Source organism: Anticarsia gemmatalis, chromosome 17 (assembly GCF_050436995.1).
Source record: "Anticarsia gemmatalis isolate Benzon Research Colony breed Stoneville strain chromosome 17, ilAntGemm2 primary, whole genome shotgun sequence".
Classification (NCBI taxonomy): domain Eukaryota; kingdom Metazoa; phylum Arthropoda; class Insecta; order Lepidoptera; family Erebidae; genus Anticarsia; species Anticarsia gemmatalis.
In genome coordinates this window covers 5,763,764-5,777,263 of record NC_134761.1, presented here as the reverse complement: position 1 = coordinate 5,777,263, position 13,500 = coordinate 5,763,764, and the positions used below count along the sequence as shown (strand labels likewise).

Genomic DNA, 13,500 nt, shown 5'->3' with positions numbered 1-13,500 from the left:
GAGTTTTCCTTTAAACTCGCTATAAAGCATACCTATTCTATAAAGTCATATTATGTTGTTCGTGTAGGTGTATCAATAGTTCGTTACATTCATAGCTGTAATCTATTTGAGGTAGTTTGTAAAGCTTTTATCTGCATTACTATAAATAACAGTATTATCGCGAACATTATTAATTTCGAGCGCTGAATGCAACCATCCGGAAGACTATTGTTGTATATGCTCATATCCAAGTCGGGAGTAATACGTCATGGTTTTTGATACATTTAAAGAAGATGTATTTTTAAGTCTTACATTGGTAATGCAAATATGGAAGATTTACAATCGCAACTACATTTAAACTTGGTGAGCTATCAAAAACGAGAGTCTTGCGATCAGTCATTCTTAATTTATACCATTGTGCAAAAACCACTTCCACTAATTGAACTTTGCTTGCGATCAGTGAAGTGCATTGTATGTCGCACATAACCTATGTTAAAGACTCGGCCTAAACACAAAGTATTACTAAAAATATGGAAGGCCTTTGTAACAGTATGAACGGGCAGAAGGTGAATTATGTGGTGCATCTTCTACAAATCGAAGTTAGTCTTCTAACTCTGCTTCTTGGTGTCAAATCCCTTAATAACCTGGATGAACTACTTTTGATCACTCTATTAACTTGAGACATTGTAAGAAAATGGTGTTAATAACAACAAAATATTTTCCCATTTAGTTTTAATACTTTTAATCTATCTACTTGTGGATTATAATAATATAGAGGCAGTAGTCGGAATAGGAACAGTGCGTAGAGCCCGCGGCTGTGGGTGGCGGTAATCACTGATCGCGCGCATACCGGCTGGCGCCGTGAGCCACCTTCACTCGCTAAGGTACACTATATGTATTCTTATGTATATATGTTATTTCGTGGAAAACGGAAAATATGGACTGTTCGAAATCATCTAAGAACTGCTTTTGATGTGTAGGCGTAGAGAAATTGCAGGTGCCTATTTTCCGGAATTAAGGAGAAGTCAATATGTTTTGATATCTCTTCCTGTTCGCAGAACTGTTGTATTTGAGGCACTTGTGAAGTAAAATGTAGTTTGTAAATACTTCAAGACCTCACCTTATGTGATTAAGTTAACATAAACAGACAAAGCAAGCGCAGTGGGCACGTCCAATCTTGCAAACGTTATCAATATTAAAATCGCTTCTAATGAATTAACAAACTCGATACAGTAAATTTCAATCACTAATCACATTATTAGTCACGAGTATGTAGTTTGTTACATTATAAAATATAATTGCAGTGATAAAGCCAATTAATTGCAATTTAGCTAATCGTTGTATCCGGATATATTTTAGATAAATAAAGGTTTATTTCATACTTGGGCGCCATGAACGTAACATAATGGTGGGCTAAGTCATTATTTTAGTTAGAGTTAAGGCTCCGATCTTGGCACCCGAGGTGTTAATAGTATTTATATGGACTCCCTTTATACTTTATCGCCGTCGTAACATTGACATGGTAATATTGTTTGCGGCACGACTATGCGTTGGTAATCGAAACCTCTTTGCAGGGGTCAATTGAGTTTTCATAATATAGTAATTCTTGCTAATTTTGATGTTTAAGTAAATAGCACGACTTTACTTTTGATACTAGCTTAAGCTTTTTATTGATAACGGTATTTTAAGTAACACGATCTAACTATACGAAAAAAATCTTGAGATAGAACTGCTGAGAATATCCGTTTCTCGTTACAAAATTATTACATCTTATCAAAACTCTGTCATGTAGCAAAATTATCAAATAATACATGAACTTTCCATATTTACACAAAATGTACGAATATTTATCTTGAAAGCATACATTTTAAAGTGGTAACCGCATGAAGTGTCCATCGTCTCGACAACAAAAGAGGCAAGTACTTAAAGCGTCAATCTGGTCAACGAGCCACGACCACGGGAATCATTACCACGTAATAAACAATACACTAAATAATTTACGATTACGGCGCGCGCGTCCTTGCGCCCCACAATGTTGCAACGATTGAATAGTTTATAGAGCAGTGGAACAACGAGACGGTGCTCGCTCAATACTCAATAGACAATTCATCTAGCTTTATAGTGTGGACCAATGTACCGCCTAGCCACTGGACAGTTGAACACACTATAATATTCTAGGTAGGATGACGTATTCCCTAAAAGGTTTTGTTGGTTTGACTAGGTCGTACTAAACGAAAACTTCTGCCTGAAAAACGCAATTTGTGGCTGTGGCTTACACGTATACAGTTTAGCATCTGATGTAAACGTAGTGGCGGTCTCTACGACGCCCTAAAAATACACATCATCAAAGAAAAACCGCTTACATTGACCGCTAGTCATGTTTATAACCAGAAAGAATGCCCTGCTTACATCCCGGCGAGATGCCCGAACTCAACCCGAGTGGACTCAAAACAAACTGAACAGTGTTCTCTAATGACGTCACAGACTTCTAATTATAGTCTGCCCCTGACCGTAGCCAGTTCTTAGCAGACGAAGAAATGCTTCCCTCGTACTTTGTACAAGATCTAATAGCACCACTTGATAGCTGTATAGGGAATGGGACGCTTGTCTTGAACTAGTAAAGTAGACGTTTCGCTGAGACGTGGTCTGCCTGCCAATACTGCAAAATTGGTTCTACAATTTGCATTAATGTAAGTTCTAAAAGTATAAAATTAACTAAGCTTGTTTACCTAAGTGAAGCCGTAACGGCTATGGCGGAAATGTTGTTAATTTGAAGTAGAAAATGCTGTTCCTATTATAATGTAAATTGACTTTAAATTCCGGGCATGTTTTGGGATAATACCTTGAATTACATCTTACCACAGACTAGAGGATGACAAGATAATTTTCTTTACATTTATTTATAAGTTTTACATAATATTTCATCCAAATAAGGCAACGTTTTTTCATGCAATATTTACCCTTTGCCGAGATTTCTTACAAACTTTGTATTCGAGAGTATCAAGCGTTAATTTCATTTTCTACTTCTTATGTGTTATTTCCACGTGATTGATACGTCTGCACATAGTTTTCTAAGACAGTGTAACATTTATTTATAGCTTTTCTATAAATAAACGTTAGGTAGTTATTGCCACCTGCCAATAAGAATAGTGTGTGAGAAAATCAGCCAATTATAATGCACACAGAACAAAGCTTGTAACCCACTTCAACCCATTGAAATTCAAGTGTGTCTAGATACTATACGTTATGTTGCAATCTCATCATAGTTCTACTACATCATGTCTAGCTTTCCTAAAGAGAAAATTGTATTGCGTTACATGACACGAAACTTAATTGATTGAATAGGAAGACTTTTACTCTTAACTAAGACCAGTACGTATGACGATAATGTTAAAAAACGGTGTATTTTCAACACTTCGATTTCACAGTGTCATCTATTCAGGAAACCTTTGTACTGTGAAGACCATTGTCCAGCAGCGAGACAGTAAAGGGTAAAAAACCCCCTCCCTGGAAAAATCTTACAAAATATGAGAGGACGACGACATATTTTGTAAGATTTTGTTATCGATCAACGATAAAGCAATAGAAAAAAAATATATTTATGGTGTGTCTATTTCACTTACCCTGCAAGTGCCCTGCACACATATCGCTCGCCCGCCCTGCTTGGTGCAAGGCGTGCCATCAGCGACCAGCGACAACGACGCGTAGAAGTGCTGCCCAAGCGGCCGGCAGTTCAACATACATGGCGAATTACCTGCACCAAATACACACCAACATAATTGTCTATAACCACAGAAATAAACATTTATCATAATGATTTAGTGATTATTTCAGCTTGTTAGGCTTTAGAAAGCAAATAAAATATCTCACGTGAATGAAAACGATGAGATACTAATTGAATCTTTTGTTCCAATAAATCTGTATACTAAATCATTTTCACATAAATCACAGCAGATCAAACAGGAGAACTACTATTAACCGCTAAGATTTACGTGTCTTTTGTTTCAACAGATTCTTGTCTAGAAAGTGTGATATCCGCTTCAATCATCGAAATCGCAAGTACTGTAAACATGTCTTGCAGTTCCGTGCGACTAATCGCTTTCTATTTCCTGCTACATGCGCCACAGACGGTCAAAATACCATTACCTATCATAAGATTTATCTTCAGAAGTGGTGATCGTGTGCCATAAATCATGCTATATCCGCAGTGCTGAAGTTCTAGTTCGCCAAGACTTCGAACACAAAATGACAATTGTTTTCATAAAATATTTGTGGAAATTCTATCATCGACGTTCAAATAAGAGCGATTTTATTAAAATCACCAGACAGCATTGATTTTATTTTATGTTCTAGTCTAAAACACAGAGACGCCCGAATCAAACACAACGAACCATAAAATTTATTAGCATTCATTCACAATTCAATTTTATCGTTGATACATAAAATGAGAGACAATTCTGACAGATTATTGGCGAGCAAATTGACAAAACAAGCGTGTCAAATGCGCAGACAAGAGATGTAATAACTTAGATTAGCTGTCGACATACAAATTGTTATGTCCCGCTTTTTTGTCGCAACTGACGCCGAACATTTGCTAGTACTTAACATGCTTTACTGCTTGATGATAACTTTATTCTTACGCATTAGGAAGAATAATATGTATTGAAATAATACACGACACAATATCATGTGATCCTCTTGACACGTGTAAAACCGTCGAAGCTCTACTACGATATTTAAAAGCGAAATCATGTTTACAGAACAAGTCCTTCCAAAAAGGAATCGTTCAAATACGAAAACAGTAAAAAACCATCAATGAATACCGAAAAAAGGAGGTTTAAATTTTGAATGCACTGAGGGATAACACATTTACATTAAATAATGAGGGGGATAAATGACGTGCAACACGTGCCGACGATGATGGGACTTTCCTAGTTTTTGTTCGATATTCTACGGACCTGAGCCGCGCGATATCGCAAGATAAGTATTATGTCAAAATAGCATTAAACTAGATTTAGACCCTAAGTCACATGTTTTATTGTCGAAACATAGCTACTAACAATCGAAATAACCTTATTCAAACCTAACATTATCAACAATCCGACGAGAACTAGACTATGCTATCAATAAGCTACTGCTCAGATTGATCGGTCTCCCTGATTAAGTAACGCTGTCAGTCGGCCAACGTGAACAGATAACCGTTGATTACCCCTTACTTCCGCTTCCAAGAAAATGTTACGCAGGCGGTCTCGCAGTCATGTCATTTGCGAATTACTTACTATTAGCTATTACGTTTTAATGAACTTAATTTTAAGGAAAAGCTCTACCGTAGAAAGCGTAACGAACTATGATTCAAAACTTAGCACTTATTTTCTAACTTTCGTTGTGTCACTAGAGAGGTTTTCACTTGACATAAGTTAGTTTTTGCAAAATTGTATTAAGTATTTGGAATTTTCTCCAATTATTTTTTTTATATTGTTCATTTTGTCGTTGTCTACAGCAGCGAGAGTGCAAAAAGGAGTCTTTATAAAAGTTCACAAACTTTTAGCTGCACTTGGAATAAAATGGAAGAAGGTGTTGCAAGACTTATAACCTTGCAAAGAACAGACAAAACGCCAAAAAGTAGCAAATGGTGGATTACACTGATAATGAGTGCAACACATGGGACCGACTAATACTTTAAAAGATGCCAAAGAGTCGTCATATAACTGACTAGCTGACCCGCGCAACTTCGCTTGCGTCAAGACAATAGGTCAAAATTTTTCCCGTTTTGTATCATTTTCTACTGTTACTCTGCCCCTATTCGTTGTAGCGTGATGATATATAAGCCTATAGTCTTCCTCGATAAATGGGCTATCTAACACTGAAAGATTTTTTCTAATCGGACTAGTAGTTTCTGAGATTAGCGCGTTCAAAAAACAAACGAACTCTTCAGCTGTATTATTAGTATAAATACTAACCGTCTATGTAAGGCACCCAGGTGTAGAATCGTCCCCGGAACGGTCTTCTGTCATACGTAGCACACTGCTCCGCGCGTGTGTTCGTCGTACCGCCAGGACATGGCTACAACAAACATTAAACATTACACGTTTATTTTCGCATATTTGAAGTTAATTTTCGTTACAAGAGTGAATACTCCTAACATGTTTGCTGAATATACAGGTAGGTACCAACACTTTCTCGAGCTTTTGGAGAAAGTTCTTATTTATAAGGACAACTTTAAAAAATATGTTTTTCAGATCCATTACATGTCTTCAGTTGGTAGATACATTTTTTTAAATATTATCTACTTTATTTGCAAAAGTAAGCACAGCATACAAAAATATTTGGTAATCTATCTTCTATTTATATACATTAAAATGGATTACTGTTCGTTAGTCTCGCTAAAACTCGGACCGATTTGGTTAATTTTGGTCTTGAATTATTTGTGGAAGTCCAGAGAAGGTGTAAAAGGTGAATACATTTGAAAATGCGCGGTATTATATCAAAACAAGAAAGCACGAGCGGAGCTGCGGGGGTCAGCTAGTTACTTAATACATTATGCCTTCGTAGAAAATAAGCATATAAACGGAATATTTTGTTTCATTTTCTCGGAACAAGGATATATTCATACATTAAAAAGGATAGCGAAAAGCTAAAGCATCACTTATTCAGCTCGTTCAACAAAAGGGGTAAATCAGTAAACATATAGGACAAAAGGACCATTTCCTTTCGAATTTACGACAAATCTACAAGATGGGTTGAACAACAGTCCTTGCATTTTACATAAGGTGGTACATTCTACGACGATTGTTCGAAGACATCGCAATAAACAAACACAATAAAGGCTACTTTTATGTCGCCTATGACTGGGCCAAATTGAATAGAACAATACTAATCACGGAAAATGTTTACGATGCACTAACTCGTAAATCAGTATTCAGTATTAATGTGATCGATTGAGTGCTGTAATAGCCCTTATGTGTGATTGAACAAATGATTAAAAGTTATTACTCATTTTATTGGTGTTTATTGTGGGAAATCTGAGAGTTTCAGTTCCGTGCTTTAATTTTACTTTCTAAGGCCCTTGGTACACAAGGTTACGCAAATCTCTAATAAGCTTGTTACACACGAAAAAAAAACATACGATGTGTGCCCACTTGTAAAATGGGGGTCCACGAGAAGATTATATAAGATTAATGTAATTAATTAATGTAGTTAATTAATTGTTAATGTCAAAGTGAACCTCTACCTACGCCCATTGGAAAAAAAAACTCAAGTTACAGATTATTTTTACTCTTTTTCTTCTAATTTAGACAACTAACTCACTCAAAATTTTCTCTTGTGTCGCGGGGAGCAATACAAACAACAGCCAGAAAGTACAACCAGATCCGAGAAAACCATTTGTGGATCGTACAAATAATTGTTCCGTATGGGAATCGAACCCACAGCCTTGCAACGCAATGGTAGCGGCGGCGTGGCGATCTTAACCACTGCGTCACGGAGGAAGTCAATATTCCACTACCGAATCTTCAATTCTAATTTAAAGGTAGAAAGAAATTGTTAAATAAACGTACCACATTATTACACTCATGATATCTCTTATCAACTCCCTTGCACTCTTGTTCGTGTATCTGTCTCGTCACTCGAACTGTGATCACTGGCGGTGCTATACTGCTGTTGCTGCTTGGTAATACTGATCTACCTCTGAAACAATACATATACAATTAGTATTGATGAAATAGCACTTAAAAGATTTACTTAATCATTGCTTTGATGAAATGCTTTCTCGTTAAGTAAAGATTAAGTTGTGACGTTTTTTAAAGCTAGCTAAAATATTTGTCAAGAGTAATAAATGACTAGTTATTAAATTAATATGAATAATTATCTACTTTAAAATAAAATATACGCATGCATATTTTTTTAAAACCCACTTAAACGATTTATGTCTCGATCTAGTTAAGGATAACAATAAATCAAAGTGAATGTGTCAATATTAATTAAAAGTGATAAATCGTACAACATAATTGCTTTAATATTTTATAAGGCAAAAAGAACAAAACGCTCGTAGCGGCGTCAACACAAAGCTCCTATAATGAAATCAACTAACTCGGTAACAAAGTTGGAAACACGTTAATCTAATTTGTAAGAAGAAAAAGTGATGTATCGTTCAAATTATTCCACATATTAGTACAAGCGAAGCTTACAAATGTTGTTCTATCCATATAACAGGACTCAAGACATTAATTTAATGTAAACTCAACCACCAATTTGAATATTCATGTTCACGGAGTGAAAGATTAGTTCCGCTCGGTACTTACATTTATCTAAAGGTCTTTAAAAAGATAAGTACGACATCACAGGTTTCTTGGCGCCATTAAAAAGATGACACCTGAAGATTACTTCGTAGGAAACATAAATGAAAAGCCAGCTGCTACATTGCAACTTAGTTTGAAAGGGAAACAAATTTTAGTATCGACTGTACCTTTAATTTTCCATAAAACTAAACTGGTATTTGCTTGAATAATAACCAAAGACATATCTTTAGAAATGCTCTACTTGTAATTCCGATAAGGAAAAAAAGTTTGCACCGCAACAAGAAGTAAAACCCATATTTACAGAATAATCGTATTCAAAAAACAATCAAACAAACTCACTTCATAAAATATAGAATAAAATAACAGTGCATTGATATATCGGCGGAGTAACTAAAATTTTCATTGGGGCGATATAGAGGGCAATATTTCATGCGAGCTTTTAGCTGTCCTAATGAAACGTGTATGCGGTGCGAGGTACATGACAAACGACGTCCATCCTAATTTGTCGAGCGTGTTATACGACGCGCTATCAGCAGGATACTATCCACCGTCTCTATAATGAACGAATTTATAACTTACTCTAACATTTCCATCTGGTAGGAAGAAATTAATATGTTTGAGAAATAAATCGGAGAACGTCTAAATATAAATAGTCCTGTTAATATTGAAGATGCTCTGTAGGATACGATTCACCAAGTAAATGGCTTTAATTTAATCCTTTGATATTTATACCAGAATCTGAAAATGCAGGTGTAATATCCGATCTCTATTTTGTAAAAAAATAAAAGCTTTAATGTTTAACTACATAATTCGTCCTTTTCAACAAAGATTTCTAGCGTTTTTCGGTTTCCAATTATGGTTAATTTGCAACAAAACTGATATGTACGTGCTCACGTCCCGCTACGGTGTTAGATATTTAATGTAGTCTCGAGACCGTTAAAGCTCGGCGCCGCCGGCGGCACCCACTCTAATTAAGAGTGACGGTATTTTGATTACCTACTTATCTATCTAACAGGACTCCGTATCTGGTCGTATTAATCCTGGATCCTCGTTACAATTATCTCGGGTCGCGCGCATTCATTTGTACTTAAATAGCCTGACCCGATTACCAGTAACGGTGCACATGATTACTTTGTTTGAATAATTAATTATGACTAGAGCGTATCCATCCATGCTCTAGTACTGTTAATGATGAGTTTTAATTTATTATTCCTCAAGTATTGTAGTGTTAAATGCTCACGAAAAACAAACAAGGTGTATTTGAACGTAAATCTCTCATGAAATTCTATGGCGCATCGCGTCACAGTGACCCATGACCATCGCAGCGCGAGTGGCACAGCACTCGAGTCACGGCACATAGCTGCGCACGCGCATGGGAAACAAGCGCGCAACAAACACTACTGCATTCAACATCACGTCACTGACGTCAATTACCGCATGTTAAAAAACCAATCCCTCATTAGTGCATGTAAGTACAAATATGTAGACAAAAATGAAGTTTGTCTTCTTTGTAAAATGGACGGTAATCGCGAGCTCATTACCGGCTGTATCGAAGCTGATACGTGTCAATCAAGAGGCGCGAGTGCAAGCAATCAATGCTCCCACTACAATAACAGCTTGTTACAACCGACGCTACGGGGTTTCCATTACCTTAATTTAGTCGATAAAAACCGTACGAGTCGGGTCGCGAGGGCATGTTTAACCTTTGACCCGCGCACACGTTAGAACCTTTTACACATGGCGAATATTTTGTATTCCCATCGAGAGCGTTTACTTTCTCTTAACAGTAACATACATTGTCAGATGGGACATTATTTGTTACCTTTGCAACTTTATAAATTTAATCTTGCATCTTAATGTAGTCAATAAATTGTAGATATCTTTGAAATTAACAATTTCATCTCCATATTTATTCACAGACCACATCCTAAAGCTAATGAAATCACGCGACCAGTGAACTGGCAGGATCAAGCACCGTCAGATTACTAAATTGCATATGTCAACAGTTTGATAAACGCAAATGAACTAGATCTAATAAACGACGACAGCCGAAATGCCACCGAAGTCGCGCACTGAAACTTGTATTCATTGATTAAGTAATTGGATATTTGTACAAATAAAAAAGGAGTTAGCTGTCGCGCCTATAATATAATCTATTCTACTTCAGACGGGATAATGTTCATAGCCACAATTGGTGTTGATTCGATCTGCATACCAAAGAAGCTCAATTAAAATTAAAGATGCTTTATGTATTATCACGTATTTGACGCCAACTGTTCTAATGCTGGCTTTTTAAGTATAGAAGGATTTTAAAAATGATGTAATTAATCCACCTTCGTATTCAACCCAAGTGAAATTTAAACCGCAAAAATCATTAATTAAATTAGGATACAATCATTTTGACAAAGACCTTTACGTCAAATTTGTCCATTCTCTTAACAGGTGTGCAAGACTCTTAAACGATTACTTTAATAGGCACATAAGTGGTTGGTGTTTACAATTTTTGATTTTATATGCGGTACATTACAAGATATTAAGTACGCCTCCAAGCGCGCTGTCGGCACCGCCTTGTTCAACAATTTGTAATCCACTCAAAATAACACGAACAATTCGTTAAAGAGAAACTATACACACTCTAGAGACTGTTTACAAATAATACTTATACGAATTGTAAATATCAAGTGCTCTCATGTTATACAATTGTTCGCGCATGTAACGTATGTCATTGAAACTTATTTCGAGGAGTCGTAACACACTATCGAACCCGGTTAACGACCAACATCGTTAACCGTGTGATTGCAGACTAAGAATAGATAAACTCAATCTTATTCCACGAGGCGATTCGACAACCGCGAACAGTTATATTGTACCCTTGAGCCCATATTTCAAAAACTTTATAGTAACAAACGTTTTCTCGGTATCCTTTTATAAAGGAGTTCGGTATCTAATTAACCTTTGTGTAGTTACTAAGGAGTCCTTGTAAAACTTAACTAATTAGTATCGTGTTAAAATAAATTACGCAATTTAATTTCATAGTCAGAGGCTAATAAAAGAAACTTAAGTAAAGGTAGCTTAAAGTAACTATTATGCTTGAAAATTGTCATAGAAGGTTTATTCTATCTTTTCCTCAAAGAATAAACTTGAACATTTTATTGCTAAAACTGCAATCGAAATCAAAAATCATATTTTATCGTGTTAGCGTTGTAGAACGTAACGTGACGTTAGAATGTGATACAGACATACGCTAGCTAGTGTGATACACATGATATGTAGCCCAGCATCAAAACTGTCAATACCTGGGTAAACACTGTCGCTCCTGCACTGAGACTCCTCCGCCACAGGTCCTGGAGCACGCACTCCAGCTGCCCCACGCACTCCATGCGTAACCCTCCACCTCTCTTTTCTTAGCTACCTGAGCCTCTACCACCTGGAAACATAAGGCCAATATTTTATGTCTACTCACTACTATCTGATCTACTATTCATATTTTATTGAAAGAAAAAGGATCGCTCAACTCTAATAATAATCTACAGTTGAATAAACTTAGCAGTTCGGTGCTTTAACATCACTGATAAATGGAAAATCAATTAGGAATTGCGAGCTGCGGTAATATATTTTGCAAGAGGAATAAAAACCTCGATGCGTTTTTGTCTTTATATTGAAGGAGAAACAATAATTTGAATACAAATCTAAACTGTAATTAGTAAATAATTTACCTGCGGTGGTATATCTGTAGTGGTTATGTTTGTAGCTGAAGACAACATTACGATTTGCACTATTACGGAAGCCCTGAAAAGAAAAAAATCTCATCTTTATACCCAATATTGAAACCAACCTAATGTGAAAATAAATACATCCAAGCGATAAAATACTAATAGCATATTTGCACTTTCCTCTCAGCTCTTCCTTGTGCTTAACTAAACCCCAATATGCTTAGGCACTAGATCAGGGAACGTATTTCCTATTGTGCAATAAATTACAACGTGCCAGTGATTCTGCACGACAATTTAATGAGCAGATTGTTAAAAAGAGCTAGGAGGTAACGACGAGAGGTCAATTATCATCCCCGTGTACAAACAATTTGTCAGTCTAACCATACTTCACACAGTCTTCTGTCACGGGTAAACGTAGGGTAATGAGACCTAACAACATCCACTTACACGATTGTCTTAAGTTAAACAAGCACGAGTGTACACGGTACACAGCTAAATCGGTGGGTGTTCAAAGTGACATGGAATCACTTTGTATGTTACTACTTTTCCGATTTGGTCGCGTTGTTAGGGCTGCCGAACGGTTAATGGATCAGCGTTAACATAACACACCTTGTTTTTATAACATTTGAATGGATACATTATACTTCATTTTAGACAAATAGACGATACCCATTTTATACTTTCGCAATAAAAATACGTTCGATAACATATTGCGTCCCAGTTCCCTAGCTTTGAGTAAACATTTTCAAATTTCTAACGTATACACATTAAATAATATGTGCACGAATACATCAATAATGTAAGTCATCGGGTCATCGGTGATTGGTTGCGGACAGCCCTGTACGGGCTGCGCCTACGCAGTTCTCACCGCGTTGCGCAATCTGACAACTCCATTAGATGTTTGAAGCTGGAGCGAGAAGCACCGCCCGAATGCACCCGCATCGCACTCCACATTAAAACGATCAAACGACTCTGTAAAACGCCCTAATGAACATCTTAAGTGGTTTATTAAGTGACGATCGCCGTTATTTTTATGTTAAAATCACTTCGTCTACCACTGCCACATGAGAAATTATTTTTCTTTTGAACAGACTCGGTGACGAAATTCTAATGGTATGAAACTATTTGCAAGTTTATGGTCATTAATAATAAACATTTCAAATTACTTTGATACGTACAATAGATTTATGGCTGTAATTTTAATTGACTAATTAGTTTTATGCCTCGAAGCGAAACATTTTGACGCCTCGTTGTATAACATGAGCTAATAACTATTTAAATATTTTAGAATAAATGTACCAAATAATTTAATCTGGTTGATAAATACGAGTCCACTTGGCACGCGCGTATCACAAGCAATTAAATATAAGGGCGAGTGCAACGCAAATATAGATACAAATCAAAATTAACAATCATAATTAACATTAACTAATGGCTTTCTACTAAAATAAATATAAACATGTCAATAGTACTAATTGGATTTACACCGGAGCAACCGCCGGCGGCGGCGG

General features: G+C 36.3%; 1 protein-coding gene across 2 annotated transcripts in view; it reads right to left on the bottom strand.

The window, feature by feature from the left end:
- The window catches only part of LOC142979919 (ADAMTS-like protein 4), a 53,628-nt gene that overhangs the window by 20,451 nt on the left and 19,677 nt on the right, over positions 1-13,500 (bottom strand). For both annotated transcript variants that reach the window (XM_076125149.1, XM_076125150.1), the window contains exons 3-7: positions 11,993-12,065; positions 11,573-11,703; positions 7,536-7,665; positions 5,940-6,042; positions 3,603-3,733 (exon numbers count right to left, since the gene is read on the bottom strand). In XM_076125149.1, coding sequence (XP_075981264.1) covers positions 3,603-3,733; positions 5,940-6,042; positions 7,536-7,665; positions 11,573-11,703; positions 11,993-12,065 — 568 coding nt within the window. The remainder of the gene's footprint in view (positions 1-3,602; positions 3,734-5,939; positions 6,043-7,535; positions 7,666-11,572; positions 11,704-11,992; positions 12,066-13,500) is intronic.